This window comes from Vollenhovia emeryi, unplaced genomic scaffold (genome assembly GCF_000949405.1).
Source record: "Vollenhovia emeryi isolate VEMERY1.0 unplaced genomic scaffold, V.emery_V1.0 DF939234.1, whole genome shotgun sequence".
Lineage (NCBI taxonomy): Eukaryota > Metazoa > Arthropoda > Insecta > Hymenoptera > Formicidae > Vollenhovia > Vollenhovia emeryi.
The window spans coordinates 84,006-102,726 of NW_011967132.1; the positions used below are offsets into that span (position 1 = coordinate 84,006).

Here is an 18,721-nt window from a genome sequence, read left to right on the forward strand (position 1 = left end):
TTATATGCATTGTAATATATGTACATAAATATTGAAATCTAGTTTTGTAGCAAATTAAATATTAACACCTTTTTCTTTTCATAAATTAAACAAATTTTTTACGATATGCAAACAAAATGTATTGATGCTAACATCTAACGGTAGCTTTAACTGAAATTACGCAATCAGCTTATGAATTAGCTTATCAATATCATCTTAACAATTCTACTCTAAACAATTTTAGTAATTTTAACTACATTCATTAAATCGCCGATACAGTTCATCAGAGTTTGATATCATCTGAAAGAATGAAATGCAAATAGCTATATTACGTTATTATTTTGACTAGTACCGTTTTATTAAATTTTAACAAAATTGAAATAATTTCTAATAAATAAATAGCTTTCGTGTCATGTCACGTAAAAGAAATTTATTTTGATGGCGTGTTACATCTCTTCAAAGAGATACTATTTTGTAAGTGGTGAAAGTAAAACCGATCACGTATCTTTTCTCAGTGACACTTTGAAAGCTATACTTTTCATATCGGCAACTATGGACAGAGGTGTTTGCCCTGCGTAATTCACGACACTTGCGACAGCGCCGGCCTTTAACAATACTTGTATCAACGACATATGCCCATTGTCAATTGCGTGGAACAAAGATGTACGCCCTGATTTCATATCCTTTAGGTCTACAGTTACGCCGGCCGATAAGAGTGCCTTGACCCCTTGCAAGTTACCATTTATACTGCAATAATGTATTGCTGCGTAACCTTGGGAGACAACAAACGACGTTAATGAGGCTATTTCGTGCGATCATTTCTACAAAACTTTGCACGTATGTAACAATCTTACCGTCCGAATCGATTTCATCGAGCAATCTCGAATCCGTGACCCGGCTAATAAGCATCGGCAACAACGGCGACGACTTTTTGCTAGCTATAATTACTGCCGATTCGTGTAAGGCCCTTCGCAACACCGGCTGTGCTCCGGCATTAAGTAAGAGCTTCACTATTTCGTTGGACACGTTATACTTGATCGCCAATTCCAAACTCGTCTGCGAAGCATGAAAAACATATTATGTATCGTCTCTTAAAATTAGATGTGCGAGATTAGATAAAGGAAATCAATTGTACGCTCTTACCTCCCCATCCTCGGTCAACATGTCGACACTTTCCTCACAGCGTTCAAGTATCATTAATTGTTTCCGAACGAGACAGACGTTGTCGTTTACGACGGCGTTATGTATGCTCAACATACCGTCTCGATCGTACCGTTTGACATTTTCAAAGTCTCTCTGTAGATGCTCCAGGAGGGCGCTACATCTCAGCGTTGTCTTCGATAGAGTCTCCTGCATCTTAAGGGCATCCGAATCCTCTTTCCAAAATTGTTCTATGAAACTGTCCAAGTCAAAAGAATTTTCGTATCCCACGACTTTATTAGAGTCTTGGGATACGGAATTATTACTAGATTGAGAATTATTCCCTAACGATAGATTTTGAGCCCCAGGCGTGTCGTAAAGAGTGATCGAATTTAGCCGGTGAATATCTTCCAAGTTCTTGTTTATCATTACGAAGGATTTGGGATCGAGTAGGCCGAATACTACCGTCTGCACTTGCGTGTCGTGCACAGTCTTGCAATTTTCCGGTGGACGTATCGGAACGTATCTCTCGAGTCCGACGCCGCAGTCGGTCAAAGCCGTCAACGCCAGCTGACGCAGCTTGCTGTCTGTCACGCTGTCCATAGCTTTTCTTATAATATCCAACTGATCCGACAGACCTTTCTTAGGCCCGTTCACAACGGTGTCTGTGCTTTGCCGTGGTTTTGTAATCCGCTTCGCGTCATCGTCCAAGATAACTCGAACCTTTTGAGTGGCTGCCTTTGCGTGCTTCCTTTGCACCATGTCATACTTTGCATTGCGATCAATGACGCTCGCCGTACTTTTAATACTCGCCGACGCCACTGGAGCATCATTTTCCTGCGCCAAAACTGCATTCTGATTAAACGGAAGGGTTTTATCATTAGGTATAATTGTCATAACATTTCGTGTCTTTACCTCCAGTACTTGACTCTTAGAAACTACGTCAGACTTAGCTTTAAGCGAATTATCTTTGTGATGCAAAACTTGACCGTTGAAGCTCACTCTACCGTTGTCGCGTAAGCCACTGCGATTTAAATTCTTATCGAACTGAGTATATCCCGGCACCAGACTCCCTGCGCTCTTCAGAGATGTAACTACCCTCCCATTTTCCGTGTTTCTTATAGTAGCGATACACTTTCCCCTACTTACTTTAAGGTTTTTCCCAGACAGCGACACAATATTACTTTCATCCCCAGGATTTGCCACGAGTCTCACGCAACTCGACGGTATCTTGAAAACTCTCTTAGGCAATAGCACTTTGGTAGCTGAAGGAACCTTCTTACTCTCAACTGCGGCAGCAGTGTCTTGAAGCTTTATGCCTCTACGAACGGCCGTAACACCTGTTCCACGATGTACTACGTACCTCGGATTGCTACTACCAACGCTTCGATACACACGACGTTTTGAATTTATCCCATCCGTTGGAGACGTGATAGCGGTATTAATATTACTACTATTATTACATGTCTGTTTTCCCGCCTTACCTTCCGTATCTCGATCGATCGAGAACACTCTACTCATTGGTAGGATCTCGCGTTGCCGCTGACGCGAGCCGTTGTCAGTCCAAGAAGGTCTCCCGTTGCAAGATACCTCTTCCATCAAGACACCCTTCGATAGCATGCTTTTCTGCTTGAGTATCCGCGGAAGTACTTTGATGTGCGAAATGGGAGCCAAGGGAAGTGCCAACGGCTTGGCAACGGGCTTTACATTGGACTTTGTAATAGTAATTGTATTCCCCTTCGACGGGTCGGTAGTTTTCAGCTTGACATTAAATTCCCCCAGATCCCTCCCGCGTGGAGACAGGAGTCGCAGCTTCTGCAGATTGTACAGAACTCTGTTTTCGGCGTTGGACGGCACTTGGACGCCGAAGGGACGCGCGAGACTCAACGCGGCAGGCTTGACAACGCTCATCGCGTCGGATAACTGCGACTGGGAATCCCATGCATATGCCGCCGGCCGTATTTTACTTTCGTTCGCCAAAGTGCATCTCCTCTTCGTCGGCGTGGACTCCAACGAGCTGTCCATTTACATGCGATTCTCGGCAAAACGTCGACATAAACTCTCCTGGCTTCGCGCCACTTCTTTCGAGCTCACGGTGAAATCCCCCTGAGATGTCGGACCTGCGTCGATTAAATGGTAGTGTTTAAAATGGAAACTATTTTCCCTCGGATAATAAAAATATATGCAAAATTCAACGAATTCGAGTGCGGAAATGACTTGCCGTGACCCCAGGTTGCGTACATATACGATATTAAAAGAAGCCAGGGATTACCGCTACTCCACGGGACATCCCTGGGCCATCCCCTTACATTACTTTACAAATCTTCCATGAGCGGTAATCGGTTTGGTGCAAGTTTCAGCGCGAGAGCAGCGCTTGGAAACAAGCATTTACCGAGTTGAACTGACTTTTCACGGGTAGCAACAACATTTCAGTAAATTACTACGGTATTTAGTAAATTACTCAGATTTACTAGTAAGTTACTAAAATTTTTGGTAAGTTTCTGAATGGCTTTGGTAATAAAATGCTGCTGTTACTTGCAGCCCATGAAAAGTCAGCTTTAAAGACCTGCGTTTAGAAGTGTCATATCTAGATATTCGTGTACGATGGTGATGGCAGGGCCATTTTGATGACTAGCGAAGTTTCATTGGATTGGTGGAAAGCTGCGTTTTAATTATATGTCTGTTCCTTGTAGCGAAACAGGTGTAGCCAGTTAAAAAAATAAAATTGAAATTGCAATTATCTGGATTATTTTTTCATTTATACCACCATCTTTTCCTATCCCATTCTCTATATATCTAATTAAAGTTCGATTTTTTTCGAACATAATTTTAGGCATTTTTGAAATCATGATTTCCGGAAATCTTTTAGAAAATTTGTGAAATTTTAATATTTTCTTGCCGGTTATGTTCCCTTTTTTCGCTTTTTCGGGAAATAATTCTCGGAAATTGAGGCTCTAGGAATTCTCGGAAGTATCGATTACATTCTTGGAATTTTAGATAGTGCCACCTCTTTGCTCATCATGTTCTCCTGATACTTTGCCATTTTCTCCATTCTCGATTTTCGCGATTTGAATTTGGAAATTCTCGGAAATCAAATTCGTGGAATTTTAGATAGTGCCACCTCTTTGCTGATCATGTTCTCCTGATACTCCTGATACTCCTGATACTTTTCGAGATTCCCAATTTTCGCGATTTGAATTTGGAAATTCTCGGAAATCCAATTCTTGGAAATTGTGAAAAATTCTTGGAATTTTAGATAGTGCCACCTCTTTGCTCATCATGTTCTCCTGATACTCCTGATACTTTTCGAGATTCCCAATTTTCGCGATTTTAAGTTTAAAATTCTCGGAATTTCCATTCTTGGAAATTTGGAAAAATTCTTAGAATTTTAGATAGTGCCACCTCTTTGTTGACCATGTTCTCCTGATACTTTGCCATTTTCTCGATTCTCGATTTTTGCGATTTGGAAATTCTCGGAAATCCAATTCTTGGAATTTTCGATAGTGTCACCTCTTTGCTCATCATGTTCTTTTGATACTTTGCTAGTTTTCGAGATTCCCAATTTTCGCGATTTGAAGTTTGAAAATGGAATTTTAGATAGTGTAACTTTTTGCCGAACATGTTCTCCTAATACTTTAACAGTTTCAAGAATTGCGATGACACAGATTTCAATTAAGAAATTATCTGTAATTTAATAAAAATAAAGTAAGTTAAAGGTAGTAAGGTTAGGTTAGGTAATGAGGATATGATTGGAATAGATCGATAAAACAAAACTCTGAATATTGCATTTTCAAAAACTTGATTTACTATAAATTTTTATTGTTACAATTACTAAAAATGCACTGTTTATTAGTTTTAGTAATTTATTGAAGCGCATTTGACACAAAAAAGAAACGCATGTTATGATTTTTATGAGAATTCCTATTTGCACAGTCATGATTCATACATAATTTACTAAATTACTAATCAATGAGTTGTCTTCATTTTAATTTTTATTATTTGTGTTTGAGATGCTTTTTATAAAAAATATTTCTTATTGCCAAAAGTAATGAGATTCTTTTAAATCGTATCCATATATTTATTTCTGGAGAAAGAATGTTTTTCGAATGCTAATTAGAGGCGAAAGACAAATTATAACGAGATAAAATGATATTTCTTCTTGTCTTCTCGATATCGACCAAAATGTATTCCAATAAAAATTATATATCTAGACACATAATAGATTCTACAAAGGAAATTTTTAAATAAAGCTCTTATACGTTTGAATTATCAGATACATCAACGCATTGCTAATTTATTCGAATAGCATCCTATATTTTCTGTACTTTTTGTATACATTCTGCAATATGTCGCAACAATAGAATTTTATCGCTATTATTAGCGCTCGTAATGAGACAATTTTATAATCGTAACATGATGGGTAGTGTTATACTATTGCAGTTTTGTATAAATATGGTTGTTCAGGAAACAATTGATGTCATTACTCAATATATTTTAAGAATCTTGGTGCATATTAATAAGATTCTTTCACATTTCGATCACATATCGCATATTTACAAATCTGAATCGTATCAGAGCGCAAAGATTTCGACTTATTATAATATATGTTACACAAAGTTACTAAGACTATGAGCAGTCACTTGTGCTATGCATGATTTTTACACGCTCGCACAAATATACTTAACGAGTTATAAATTTGGTATTTTAATGGGTGATTGATTTCTTCAAAATAATCGTAGACATCTGCAATGTATATTCACGCTTCTCGCGAGATATTCATCTCTAAATACTCTCATCTATTATCCATTCAATCGCGAATCGCATCAAAGATTCGCTTTGCGTGCAATATGGTGCTCAACTTTGATATTCCATTTACTATGCTCATTTCTCTTTATTTAGCGCTTGAATAAATTCTTCTAATTTCTCTTGGATTTGCCTAACCCGTTCTGAAAAAAAAAAGAAATGTTAATTAGGGGCGCAATCCAACAGCAATAAGATATTTAAGTATGTACTGTTCAATAATGATCATGCATTTTTCCTACTTTTATATTTGACGTATTTAAATTACACAATTTTGTAATAAATAAATTTAGTGATATAATAAAAATAAAATGTATTATTATATTATATTATATTATAAATATATTTCTAAATCAATTTCAGAGACTAACATTTTTATACATTATAAGAACAATTAGCGATATAGAGAAATACTGCAATACATACTGAGTTCTTCTGCTAATGTGACTCGTCTGCCCGTGAGTAACTTTTTTTTAATTTCGTTATCTTGACTATAATCCTCAAGGACCTCCTTGATTTCTTTGTCCAATCTCCGAGCTTCTCTATTCATGATTTGTTGCCTAAGCGCATTTGCGGTGACTTTCAGCATTTGTTGAATTCGCCAGAAGAGCACTACGTCGTTACATTCCATCTGAAAACATTCTGCCTATAAAAATGTCCGATTCCAACAGTCCTAAATTGTATAATTTTTTTTACATACTTCGTTTTCGTGCCCGGTGTGGTATAGATAATATCCTTTTCTGCAATCATACGCTCTCGCTAAACTTTGTTGCAGGAAAAATCTTCTGTATACAGGATGCCAAGTCTGACGAATGAATTCGTTATCGATTTCTAATCCGTTTCTTTGCAAGTTCTTCCTAACAGCTGTGAGTTCATCGTGCGTTAAAGTAGCTGCATGTTTCTGTAATCAAGAATACTGTAATCATGAAATAAACGCAATAAAACTTTATCATATAACTGCAACTATCTGTGTGCACATACCTTGTCGGCATAAAGAATTTTATCCAGCTCGTTTTTGACCGCCGTACGTTTCTGCTGTTCTTCGGTTTGGTTCTGCCAATATATCCACCGTTCCTTGCGATTAGGGCCTAACATATCGCGCAGGAGTTGTTCTGTACTCTGCAATTTGTCCTTAACCGAGGTCTCTAGGAAACGTACTGCCTGGTCCCACTCACGTTTGTCATTCACACTTCTATCCTCCAAAATGTTAAGTTGTATAACGCGTAGCATTTCGGAAGCCTAAAAGGAGAAATATACTTTTTGATATCACTAATTCATTAATATTACAACTTTTTATAAGAAAGAAAATGGAAATAAGCCGGAAAATTGTATTCACCTTCTCTTCCCACGAGTGACGTCTCATTGCCTCATTCACCACGGCGTTCTTGAGGCTGTCAAAAATATCGTCGTGATCCGAACTGAGCCGAGCCTGCGACATAAAATTCTGAAATTCCTGCTGCAAACATTCCCATCCACTTTCGACGCTCCGTGCAGGCAGTTGTTGTTCCGCCCAATGCCTGAGCTTAATGTCGACAGTGGTATTGAAAGTATCTGTAACAGAAGAACGTTAACTTTAGCAAACTTTTCATCTGTTCAACAAAGAGAAAACAATCTATCAATATAATACTGTACTTGGATTTCCGCTTTGAGCAGCAGGCAGATAAATATTTTCGAAAACGTGCATACTGACTTTGTCCCAGTTTCTACTCATCAGCACTTCCTCCCAATGTCTCGGTGATACCTGGGACAAATTGACTATTTCATCCAAAATTTCGCCCCGGGCCTTTTCGAAAAGCTCGTCCCTGTCCAGCTCTCTCAACCTAAATATGTAATAAAATAAGTTGGCGAAACCAAAATTGCACCTTTTAATCGTTTACCTCGGAAAATTGTTCTTCCATTCCGTCTCCAAATTGAATCTCGTGGCTTTGAACGCGTCCGCTTGTTGCTCTACCGTTTCACGAACCATTTTCCAAAAACATTCGGCTACCGCCAAGCTTAAGTTCTTGGTGGTCACTTGACCGGACATCGCTAAACCATCTCTGAATAATCAGTAGTTCATTAACAATCACATTTTATATTGTCGTATGCTTTCAAGTACGCTTTTATCTAGACTTACTTGAAGAGCTTAGAGTTTCTAAAGAACTTCTCCTCGTAATCCTTGATCGTTTGTATACCGTCATCCTGTTTGCCGCGACCAGTGACTACGGCGAAGTAGCCTAACGCCTTCATTGGAAACAGTTTACCAGACAATATTTTGCGCAGCCTCTCGGGATTAGTCAAATTCTCTTCCGCCATGTCAACCTATCGCGAGAGAACAGATTTCGCAGTGATATCTGCATTAATTAATTTTTTAAACAAAGAGAAAATGACATTTCATACTTTCGTCAAGACGAAGATCGTTCTTTTGCCCGATGGATCCATTTGAGCTACGAGATCGGTCACGTTGCTTCTCTCCGCATCGACAGAGCCGTCTTGTATGCAAAGAATAATCGCGTTGGGATTACTCATGTATTGCTGGCTCATTTGTTTGATTGCCTCGCGAGTGTCTTCCGCCATATCAACGGTTACCGTCTGCCTCGGGAACCAAAATTCGTAATTTTGTAAGCGAAATTTTCTTGAATATTTTTAATATAAGAGCATTTTATATACGTACGCTAATAATGCCAGGTAGATCGACTAGAACTATACGTTGAAGGCCCGGTCCCTTCACCGTCATAGAAATGACATCCGGGCTGACTGTCTTTCCACTCTTAACGCTATTCTTCATTCGCAGTTCTACCTCCCGCCTGAGCTCGGCCATCTCCGACTCTTTCGTGAGATCGAATTCCCTGGAGCTATCTTTGAATTGTGCAACGTGGTAGGGACCTTCGCTCAATGTGACTTTAACTGGCGCCCTCGTCATCATTTCACCTCCACCTCTATAGAGCCAAAATAATGTGACGAATATTATCAGTATTCTTTGTGATCGAATAAAATCAAACGGAGAAACAAGTACCTTGGAAATATCCTTGCTTGAGCGATCATTTCAAGCACGGATGTTTTACCAGAGCTTTGGTCACCGACAACTACTACTCTAGGTAAATGATCAGCAGTGGAATAGGCACTATCGTAGTCATTAAGCTCGTCCAAGACATCGCTGTACATATCAATTAATGACTTCTGTAAACGTAAGAGGAACGTGAAGTACAAGTGAAACAAGATACATATGTTAACGCAATATTGTATATGCAAGTTACTTTAATCTTTTTGTTGTTAAACTTCTGATTCCCTCGTAAAAGTATCTGCTTGCGCAGTTCTTTGTTCTCCCTTTCCAGCCTCTCTATTTCGCGTTGATACTTGAGCTGTATCTGCATCAGCTCGTCCTGCATGGCGTTCATCCTCTCTTGCGAAGAATCTTCAGTGGGAGAAAAAGAAGACATTGTGAGAGAATGTCGAATAATTTTCGATCGTCAAGAGAAATTGTGAAATTAATGATATGTACGTACGAGCTTTCTTACGTTCCTCTTCAGTAGTATCACTAGCCAATGGACGTGCAAAGGCAACCACATTTTTCGACAACTGCTCTTTTGTTTCTGCTTAAAAATAAGACAGTACGTATTTTTAATTTGTAACAATTTGTAATTCGTTCCGCAAATGCAAGAAAGCTGGTATCAACTGACATGAAACAATTAACAGGGCCATTTTACGTGCATAAGTAGTTTTGTGTATGATAAAGTTAAAAAAAAAAGGAACGTGTTACTTTGTACATGCAAGCTAATGCGATAAAATAAAAGCAGCGAATAATGGCTCTGTCCCATTCAGTATTTAAAATGTGTGTCCATTGTTATAATAGATCCTATATAAAATACAATTTGTTTGCCAACAAAAAAGTGTAGCATAAATTAATTTCAATTTCCACGAGATCATTTGTCTATAAAATGCTGAATGGACAGAAGACGGGTAAGATAAGTTCAAAGTCTCTTTACACACCTGAATAAGTTTGTTTTGCTACCATTGAGATGGTATCAAATGCACCTGAACAGAACAGACCACGATAAATTAACAAAATGCATGTGAAACAGTGTTTTACAGTAATAAATTACATATCATTAAATTCGCATTTTACAACAACGTAAATAAATGTCCTTTCGAGAACATAAGTCTTCCAATCAAATTTTACAGATAATGGACAAAAAAATGTACGGACGCTGACACAAAATGCTTTATCATGCACGTTTTTACATACAAGTAATAAATTGAAATACGTGTTGTAGTTGAACAAATCACAGCACAGGAACTGGAAAGGATTATTAGCAGGTAGGAAAATGTCAGGCAAATATGGAGGAATGTGTAATAACAAACGAGTGAATGGACAAGGTGGAATACTTGGTAAATAATTATAGGTTGTTAATGCAATGTACAAGTAGATAACGAGGAACGGAGAAAGACTTGCCAATAGACTCACTCTGTATCGAGCTATTCTCTTGGTAGCTATTTCGACGACTTTCTGCTGCCTTAATAGCGTCATCCAGTCTCTGATCAAACAAGGTCCTGTACTCTTGATACTTAGCTACCCCAAACTCCTTTATACGTGGATCTGTTTGCATATTTCCCAGTTTTTTTTTTCGTTCAATCGCAAATCGCGCTTCGTTTTGCCTAACATTTTCATAAATTCCAACGGTTACCTAGTCGTCCTGCTTACCGATCTCGATCTTGTCGACCACGTTGCTCTTGATCGCCATGAGTGACTCGCGGAGATCTTGCCATCGCTTCTCGCTCGGCATCAGATTCTCTAACCATTCCAAATCCGGCAAGCCCTCCTTCCACTGTTCGTATTTCTACAAGTAGGCGGTTTTGTGATTTTACTAATAACCCCGGCGAGAAATGACTCGTCCAATCGACATCGTTTCGACGAATCATTTCTCACTGGGAACTTAGCAAGTACAATGGCATTTCGATGTTCCTCAAAGTGTAATTGACAGAAGCACAGGGAGGCAGTGAACAGAGGGGGAACGCAAGGCTCCGTTACGAGAATAATGAATTGCATTCGGTTCAATCGAATCATTTTGCGACAACATTTACCCGCTGCAAGGTAACGCCACCACCGACTGCACCTCCCAAGAGAATGTATCGAATTTTTAACGCTCCCCTCAATATTCTTGTTATCAGCATCGTGTATCCACGATGCGGATTTGCGAAGTATCGTAGTTGCGGCGACGCCAGCAGCGGCCTGCAGTGCCTGCTGTATTTCCCGGACATCAGCTTTCGCGCGGTAACGGCCGTTATTGGCTGCCTGGAGGTTTTGGCGACTAGTAAAATGCCGTGGCTGAAAGAAACGCACGTTGATTAGAAGAAAGCGGAGTCATAAATTATTCTCTAAAGTGTAAATATATCTTAACTGTGACAATAAAGAAAAAGCGCGTTTCTTTCACACGTGAATTCTAACGATAGTGAAGTATTACGAGATAACCTATCGGAGCGAGGAGACACTTCGTTACGGGAGTATGAATTACATTCTGTTCAGTCCAACGATTTTGCGCGACGCGCGGAGAATGGTACGTCGTTTCGCTCGATTTCAAAATTATAATCATGCCTATCTCACCCGAATTTTCCGCATATGATTTGCTCCATTTTATCGGAGCGATCGTTGCACGTCGTCGGCGAGTAACGGCGTTCACTGTAGGCGGCAGGTATTTACCAAGTTTCACGTTCATACGTTACGAGGTGACGGGTGACGTAAGTCAAGAAATCAAAGGTGTAAAACGTTCTCGGGAAGCCGACGAACCGGGCATCACATGCATTCCGATTCATCCACTTGTTCGGAAACGTTGCGCCCATGCTTGCCGCAAGATTGTCCCTCGTCATTTGTGTGCCAAGACGCAGCGAAAAAATCCCTAGGCTGTCCGACTTCATAGCGAGCAGTTTCCTACGTATTGATTTTCAACTGTGATTGGTCAATTTCTTAAGGCCTGTTTTCACTTGGACCAAGTTCTAACATCGTGGACACAGGCCTTAACACATGTCTTCGATCTGTATCACTTGAAACTCTATGCAAATTATCTTCATGAACGAAAATATTGTATATCGAAGTTATAACATGCACTTAAATGTATCTCTTTCTTTCTTAATTAAATAGAAAGACGAAATTGTCGAATAATTTTATTTTCTTTGCAATCCTTATATTACAAAACATACTTTTCCAGACGCATTGAAAATATGCTTTATTTACATTGGGTCGTCGTCTAGTTTTGTGCTAAAGTTTTCTTCTTTAATCTTTACAGAAATAATATTAATTACTATTTCGCATAGGCTTTCGTATTATATATGTATATATATATAATTATATTGTATAATTATATATATATGACATTATATATCATATTACATATATAATTATATATATATATATTATGATATACATATATGATTATGGCAGTACATTTACATTTAAAGTCTATAACCGTTTGTGTTTTTTTCCTGTCACTTGCTTATAACATATACAACATTTTCTCGTAATATATGAAAATCTACATACTTATGTCCTACGTGCACGAGGCGAGTACGAAAAGGAAAAAAAAGTAATGTTCGCGTTTCATCAATAAAGCATCCGTTTTCTCCACGAACACGCGTGGCTTCACGGTTGGCCGCGCGCACGCAAGCTTTGAGATCTAGAAAATTCGTAAAAATAATGTGCAAAAGGTTCAAGAAAGATTCGCCTCTTCCGTTCGCCCGTAGCGAGCACTCGAGCTCCTCGAACGCGATATTTCTTGTCCCGAACATTTTACCCGGAAGATTCTTTCTCTTCTTACCTCATTCATTGCGATATGTAAGAATACGTACGAACATGTAAGAATATGCAAGAATACGAAGAAATATGGTTTACGAATCACGAAAAAAGCTGGTAGAAGCGCTAAAACTCGATTGGACCCGGTTTTACGTTGTCCTTTCCTAAATAAGCGACTGTGACTGGTTTCCCCCCGTTTCTTCACCTCACTCGGTTCTCTCTCTTTCTCTCGTGGGAGACCCCTCCTACGTACAACTAAACGTTACAAATGTTCTAGTATTGTCTAAAAGTGCTTTCTTCACTTTCCGCTACTTCTCTCACTTTCAGTCTATATCTTCCGGTATTTATAAGAGCGCGAATTTATATTTATACATATATGTTTCTTAGATCGCAACAGGGGAGGATGCCTCTGCTAATCGCTAATCTATAACGCCAAGCAACTATGTACATTTTATATCTTTCCTTCCTCAGTCTCGAATCACGTCCACTCGATCAATACACTCGCTAAGAAACACGAAGCGGGAAAAGAAGAATAATGATCGAACACAAATACTTTTCTGATCGGAGATCACACTTGTCCACTGTTTTCTATCTACCTAACACGAATCTGCCACGCATGATCGCGAAGAAATCATCGCGAGAGATACAGAACGTAATAAATTCTCATTAAGGAGAAACGTAGAGATGGATTTTGCCGGTCTCCACTTTCTCGTCGATTCACATTCACAATTTACATATAGAATAACGTAGTCGTCGCGTCTATCGCGCTCGTTTAATCGTGAAACACGTATCAAGAGGTGCTGTTCCGATGCTTTTTGCTCTTCGCTTTGCCGGGCTCGAACTCGTCCTCGCTCCTACGTCGCTTCTCCTTCAGCTGCTTCTCCATTGCCAGCATCGTAATCATCCGCTTGTGAGAGTCGCCCACTATCCATCCGTGCTGCTCCTGCCGATCGTCCTCCTCCTCGGGTGCCGGGATCGGTTCCGGCGCCTCCTCCTCGTCGCTCGAACTGGACCAGTAGTATAATTGCTGGGCAGCGCTGCGTTTCCGGCGGCCGATCGCAACCCCGACGCCTTCCTCGACCTTGTTCCACGACTTGGTGGTCTTTAACTCCTCGTCGTCGGAGTCGCGCTTTCCGCTGGACGACCTGCGCTCCTTAGAGTCCTTGTTGCCCGCGCACGTCTTTTTGGATTTCTCCGCAGTCGCGGTTGGCTCCTTGCTCTTCTTGCTCGTCGGTATCTTTCCGTTCTCGGATTTGGAAACTTTCTTCAACTTCGCTGGCGATCTCGAGAGTTTCCTTCGTTTTGGCGACGGATGGCCGTTGTTCTCCGTGCTACTCTCCACAGTAGAGAAGGCACGGTCCGATCTGTTATGATTGTCCTCTGAGCCGTCGTGAGAAGACGGACTCATGTACATTGCGTTTTCTGCGGTATTCTCGTCGCTACTTTTTTTATGCTTATCCTGCTTCGTCTGGTGTTTCTTTTTCTGCCCGGAAACTGTCGTCTCTGCGACATTGGTATTCGATGCGGCATCGTCCACGTTTTGTGCGAGGATCTCTTTCCTCTTGCCGACCTCTCGCAGAATCTCCTCTTCAATCGCTTTCTGCTCCTTGGCAATCATCTGTTCGTGCTTCTTTTCGAGATACCTTTCTTTTCTTTTTTCCTTGGACTCTCTCTTCTTACGCGATTTGTCGTGATCGCCTTTCCTGCTGTTGTCTCTCACATACATTGTCTCCTCGTCAGAGCTGCTTATCTCCGCCAGCAGACCTTGCTTGCCCACCGCGCACTTTCTCTGTCTCCTGGTCGGCTGAAAGTCCAAGAGTATCCTCTCTTGCTCCTCTCGTAGCTTGTCCAACTGTTGTTGCTTCCTTTTTTTCGATTCCTGCACCTTTCTGCTGAGGAACACGTGAAGAGGAAGATTGTGGTCGGATTCTTTCTGCGGTTTCTCGTTGCTGGACAGTTTCTCGGGCAATGCTGGGACATCGTCATCTGCTTCTTCCTTTTCATCTCGCATCTCTATAGGAGATATCGGACATTTATTCTCCGTTTCTTCATTAACAATTTCATCGTTAGAAGCCTCGTCCATGGTACCGTTTACAATATCATTTTCTGCACGTACATTCTCAGCCTTTGACTCGAGATTCTCATGTTGATCCAGGAGATCTAAAGCTTCTTCCAAGGAAATCAGTTCATTCTCTGGCGTACAATCGTCTTTCGCGTTCGTAGAAGCAAGTTTCGTCTGCAAAGTCGCATTTTCATCCGACGCTTGCGTTCCAGCTCTGTTCTTCGCCTCCTCGGTGGTCGGCTCTTCGTTCTCCTCGGCCTCTGTATCTGCGTCCGAACTGTCTTCTCTATATAAATCGTCCAGCTCAAATGTTCTCTCGTATTGATTATCCGCGTCGTCGTCGCTGTTCCTCGCCTCGTCAGTTATCTTCCTCTCGTCGATCACCAGCGAACGATCCGATAATTCTGACTCAGATTTCGCAGCGTCGTGATCGTTCTTTATAGCATCTTCCTGTACCGCTTGATTCCAGTTGCTCGCAACTTGATTCTCGTTGTCGAATTCAGATTCGTTAACCGTGCGTTGTTGATCATCCGTCTCGTCGACGTCGACGTCGAACAGTTTCTTCAGACCCTTTCGCGATTTTAACGAAGCTCGTTGCTCGTTCGCGATTGCACAATCGACGTCGTCCCGCTCGTACTCGCTCTCGGACGACGTCGACAGCTCCGCGAAGAGATTCTGCTTGCCCTTCGAGCACGAGCGTTGACTCTTCGAAATGCCGACGCCGACGTCCTCCGTCTTCGCGGCCGTTCTGAATTCGTCCGAGCTGTCGTTCTCGTACCACGCGTTTCTTACTCGCTTCTTCAAGCTTTTACCTCGTTTCTTGATCTTGCCGGATTGCTTGACGGTATGCTCTATGGGCCGTTTCATGCGTTGCTGCTTCCTTTCTACGAACTCGTCCATTGGTCCGGTAATCGGCTCGGCAAACCGTTGCTGCTGCTCCTCGCTCTGGAACAATTTCAGAGCGCCCTTCGTCTTTGGCGCAAACTTCTCTAGCTCTTGGAATTTACGGTTAATCATAGCGTTCAATTTCGTGTCCGTGACGTAATTCGTCTTGCCGTTCTCCAAGACGGCGTCCAAGTCCCCGTCGATATTTTTCATCTTCGACCAGTTGGTCTCGAAACTCTTGTCCACTTGACTCCTGTAGGACATGACGCTACCTAGAGTGGGCGCCATCTGACTCTCCTCCTCGTCAAATTCGTACACGTCCTTTATCCTCTCCGACTCCACTTTCCGATCGAGGGAATCGCGGCGTTTCTTCTTCTCTGTTAGGCCGCCACAGTGCTCGCTCCTACGGATCAACGGGAACTCCGGTCGCTGTTGTTTCTTGTTCTTCTTCGACTTGCGTTGCTTTTGCACGTTAAATTCAGCGAGCGCAGCCTTTCTGTCGTTTATCTCCTTCTTGCGCTCGAACAACTCCTTAATCGGGTTCCTCGTCTTCTTCGTCAACGAGTCCTTCGTCGGTTTCTTTGGGGAAATCGGGGTGTCCTTGGCCGCCACCGCCGCCGCCGCTGCAGCTGCGGCCGCCGCTGCAACAGCCGCCGCGACCATTTTCACCGATTGATGATTCCTGCTGCTGTTCGTGGTGTTCTCCGGCGATGTGGAGGTCGGAGCTCGGGCGCAGGCCAATTCCGCCAGCAGTTTCATCGGAGCGGAACCGCTGCGGGATGAGAAATTGGTTTATAACAGCTTTATTAAATGAGATTGTTCATACATCGATAAACGATAGCGAGATTCGTTATTAAGCCCACGCGTAATCGTGTGGTTAATTGCATAGAAAATATGGTCGCGTAGATGATTGTAATCATCTATTAAAAGCTACTGCATTCTTGGTGGCTTGTTATACAAGTTTTAATTGCGTTAACGGTAATAAAGGAAACAAGCGAGACATTATATTTTAACGGTATTTTTCAGTGAAGGGTATATCGATGAATAAAATATCAAGATAAAGAATATGTTTGTAAAGGGTTTAACAGAGTAATTAGATTTAATAATGAACGTTCATTGTTGTTTGGGCCATTACCGCAGGGAATAAAGTCAAATTACAGCAAACAAAGAACATTTTATATCGTTATTGTATACAGTCGTGATAATATTTCATATAAAATTATTTAACTCTCACTGCACGAAACAAAGGATGTGATCGAAGATTTAAAAAAATAGTCTTTGAACTCCAGTAAATTTGCGTTTTTAGGCGGAGTCGATACAAACTGAGGAATCTAAATTAAAATTGATACGATTGTGGAAACATCCCTTCATTTCATTTCCGGAAGTCACAGGGGGAGATGCGCGTGTTCTCTTTCTTCAAGTAAAAAATTCCATGGGAAAGCATGTTTGTTAGTAAATAATTTAGCAGGCTAATGAACGTGGGGTACGATGGTGCCTTTCTACATGCTGTATATTAAATTCCATGTAGCGCGAGGCGCTACACGTATCGGCGCGGACTGTTGCGGGAGAGATCGTTCATCGTGTACGGAGTGGAATGACGAAAGCGGATCAATACGCAACGCGAACGAATGGGCATCGTTCGACCGTGGTCTCTCCGACCATTCTTAGTTGAAAATCGAGCATCAACACGCCCGGATAATTCCAGCCCGAGTGGAGAAGGCGGAGGGCGCCAACAAACGTTCGCCGGGATATTTCGGACTGCGTGCGTTTTACGTAACGCGTCGTTCGACGCAACTCGATTTGATCCCTGCGGGAAGACAATTACGCAACACAGTCGGGTCACGGGATTATTTTTTTTTCAGGGGAAAAACCCGACCGTCCTTTCGTACGCGCCGATCATACGCTACGTCTAGTTTAGCGTAATCGAAGAATCGGGCGAAAACAAAACGTACGGCCGCGCGGGCAGATAAACGAGCGATCAACAGGTGTTGAACCGATGCGAAACTGAAAAATGCGCTTTGATACGCGAGCCATCCTGCAAAATATAGCGAGATATTTTTAATCACCTAGCTCGGCGTTTCGTCCACAAATGCATCCTATTAATCTCGAATGTCTTTCTGCGTTTTTGTATCAAAACAGGATTTTAGAGAAACGTCAAATTAAAAATGTTTTAGCGTTTGTATCATACAAATAGACTGACAAGCTGGGTATCCTATGAATACATATGTTAGGAGAGAACAAGTGCATACCTAGCTGGTCACGAAAATTTTGCGAGTTTATTCACAAAGTGCTTATGAAACACTAGCTTATGAATTTGAAGAATCTTCGTCTTCCTCGAGCTCGAAAGCTCATTAAACTTATCAAACTTATCTACATCCAACTGGAAAACTCATTACTGTAATATATAATACCTCTCATACTAATAGAATCATAATTTGTTCTCTCAAAACTTATACGATTACGATGACAATATTATGTATAGTGCAGATTTAACACATGAATTTCCTTATCGAAATACTCACTTATGATCATGCTTGCCGTTGCTGTGCAACAAGTTGGACAGCGCCTTATGTAGACCACCCAAAGTCGAGTTCATCTTGTTCTTGTGCCCCGGCGAGGACTCCTGATCTCTATTCGATGCGGCCGACGCAGATAGCTGTTCGTGTTCGTGAATACTCGAGGAGTACGAGTTGCCAACGCTGTCCCGCTTGTCATCGTCAGGATGATCGTTGTCGTTGAGCTTCTGGCCGAATGTGCTGGCTATCAGATTCTCGCTCTCCCTCATGCGCTGCTGGATCTTATCGCGCAGTTTGTTATTGTGCTCGAAAGCCACGTCCAAACTGTCCTCATAGCCGAGATTGTCGACTCGCGACGCATCCGGGCTGGCCGATCTGCTCGAACGTTCGCTACCACGTGTTCGATAGCTTCTGTCGTGGCTGTTGTACATCTCCTCGCCGAGCAACTAGAATTTTCAAGCAATATACACCTTAACATAGTGTGTATAAATCTTTTATAAGTCTGTCTTTAAAACAGATCAATAAAAAGTTTTTGACCGAACGATCTATAATATATTAAATATGTTCACGTTTTAG

General features: G+C 41.4%; 3 protein-coding genes across 9 annotated transcripts in view; all 3 read right to left on the bottom strand.

Moving 5' to 3' along the window:
- Positions 1-34: 34 nt before the first annotated feature.
- LOC105560283 lies at positions 35-3,479 on the bottom strand. 3 transcript variants are annotated; one of them, XM_012009253.1, is made up of 5 exons: positions 3,341-3,479; positions 2,269-3,239; positions 1,123-1,956; positions 834-1,035; positions 35-751 (listed from the first exon to the last, which is right to left on the bottom strand). In XM_012009253.1, exons 2-5 carry the CDS (start codon positions 3,142-3,144, stop codon positions 477-479), a joined length of 2,187 nt encoding a protein of 728 aa, XP_011864643.1. In that variant the 5' UTR covers positions 3,145-3,239; positions 3,341-3,479; the 3' UTR covers positions 35-476. The 3 variants fall into 3 exon arrangements, with proteins under 3 accessions (XP_011864643.1, XP_011864642.1, XP_011864641.1); XM_012009252.1 differs by having other exon boundaries at positions 1,123-1,974; XM_012009251.1 differs by having other exon boundaries at positions 1,123-3,239.
- Positions 3,480-5,183: 1,704 nt separating this feature from the next.
- LOC105560284 (dynamin-like 120 kDa protein, mitochondrial) lies at positions 5,184-11,767 on the bottom strand. 5 transcript variants are annotated; one of them, XM_012009255.1, is made up of 18 exons: positions 11,501-11,767; positions 10,981-11,224; positions 10,601-10,736; positions 10,364-10,495; positions 9,889-9,933; positions 9,405-9,491; positions 9,156-9,313; positions 8,915-9,078; positions 8,573-8,837; positions 8,299-8,490; positions 8,036-8,220; positions 7,797-7,958; positions 7,552-7,739; positions 7,256-7,470; positions 6,901-7,158; positions 6,620-6,820; positions 6,346-6,550; positions 5,184-6,065 (listed from the first exon to the last, which is right to left on the bottom strand). In XM_012009255.1, exons 1-18 carry the CDS (start codon positions 11,527-11,529, stop codon positions 6,001-6,003), a joined length of 2,931 nt encoding a protein of 976 aa, XP_011864645.1. In that variant the 5' UTR covers positions 11,530-11,767; the 3' UTR covers positions 5,184-6,000. The 5 variants fall into 5 exon arrangements, with proteins under 5 accessions (XP_011864645.1, XP_011864644.1, XP_011864647.1 ...); XM_012009254.1 differs by having other exon boundaries at positions 9,405-9,494; XM_012009257.1 differs by lacking the exon at positions 9,889-9,933.
- A 514-nt stretch (positions 11,768-12,281) lies between these two features.
- The window catches only part of LOC105560286, a 45,115-nt gene continuing 38,675 nt past the window's right edge, over positions 12,282-18,721 (bottom strand). Inside the window, exons 8-9 of the mRNA XM_012009259.1 lie at positions 18,152-18,591; positions 12,282-16,401 (exon numbers count right to left, since the gene is read on the bottom strand). Coding sequence (XP_011864649.1) covers positions 13,473-16,401; positions 18,152-18,591 — 3,369 coding nt within the window. The 3' untranslated portion in view covers positions 12,282-13,472. The remainder of the gene's footprint in view (positions 16,402-18,151; positions 18,592-18,721) is intronic.

Excerpts from the sequence above, each read along its gene's own strand:
- LOC105560283 (XM_012009251.1), bottom strand. The coding sequence starts at position 3,144 with ATGGACAGCTCGTTGGAGTCCACGCCGACGAAGAGGAGATGCACTTTG. Across the intron at positions 1,036-1,122 it reads TGTTGACCGAGGATGGGGAG|ACGAGTTTGGAATTGGCGAT; the intron begins GTAAGAGCGTAC and ends CATGCTTCGCAG. Across the intron at positions 752-833 it reads CGATGAAATCGATTCGGACG|GTTACGCAGCAATACATTAT; the intron begins GTAAGATTGTTA and ends TTGTCTCCCAAG.
- LOC105560284 (XM_012009254.1), bottom strand. The coding sequence starts at position 11,529 with ATGGAGCAAATCATATGCGGAAAATTCGG. Across the intron at positions 11,225-11,500 it reads ATCATATGCGGAAAATTCGG|CCACGGCATTTTACTAGTCG; the intron begins GTGAGATAGGCA and ends CGTTTCTTTCAG. Across the intron at positions 8,221-8,298 it reads CGATCTTCGTCTTGACGAAA|GTTGACATGGCGGAAGAGAA; the intron begins GTATGAAATGTC and ends CTCTCGCGATAG.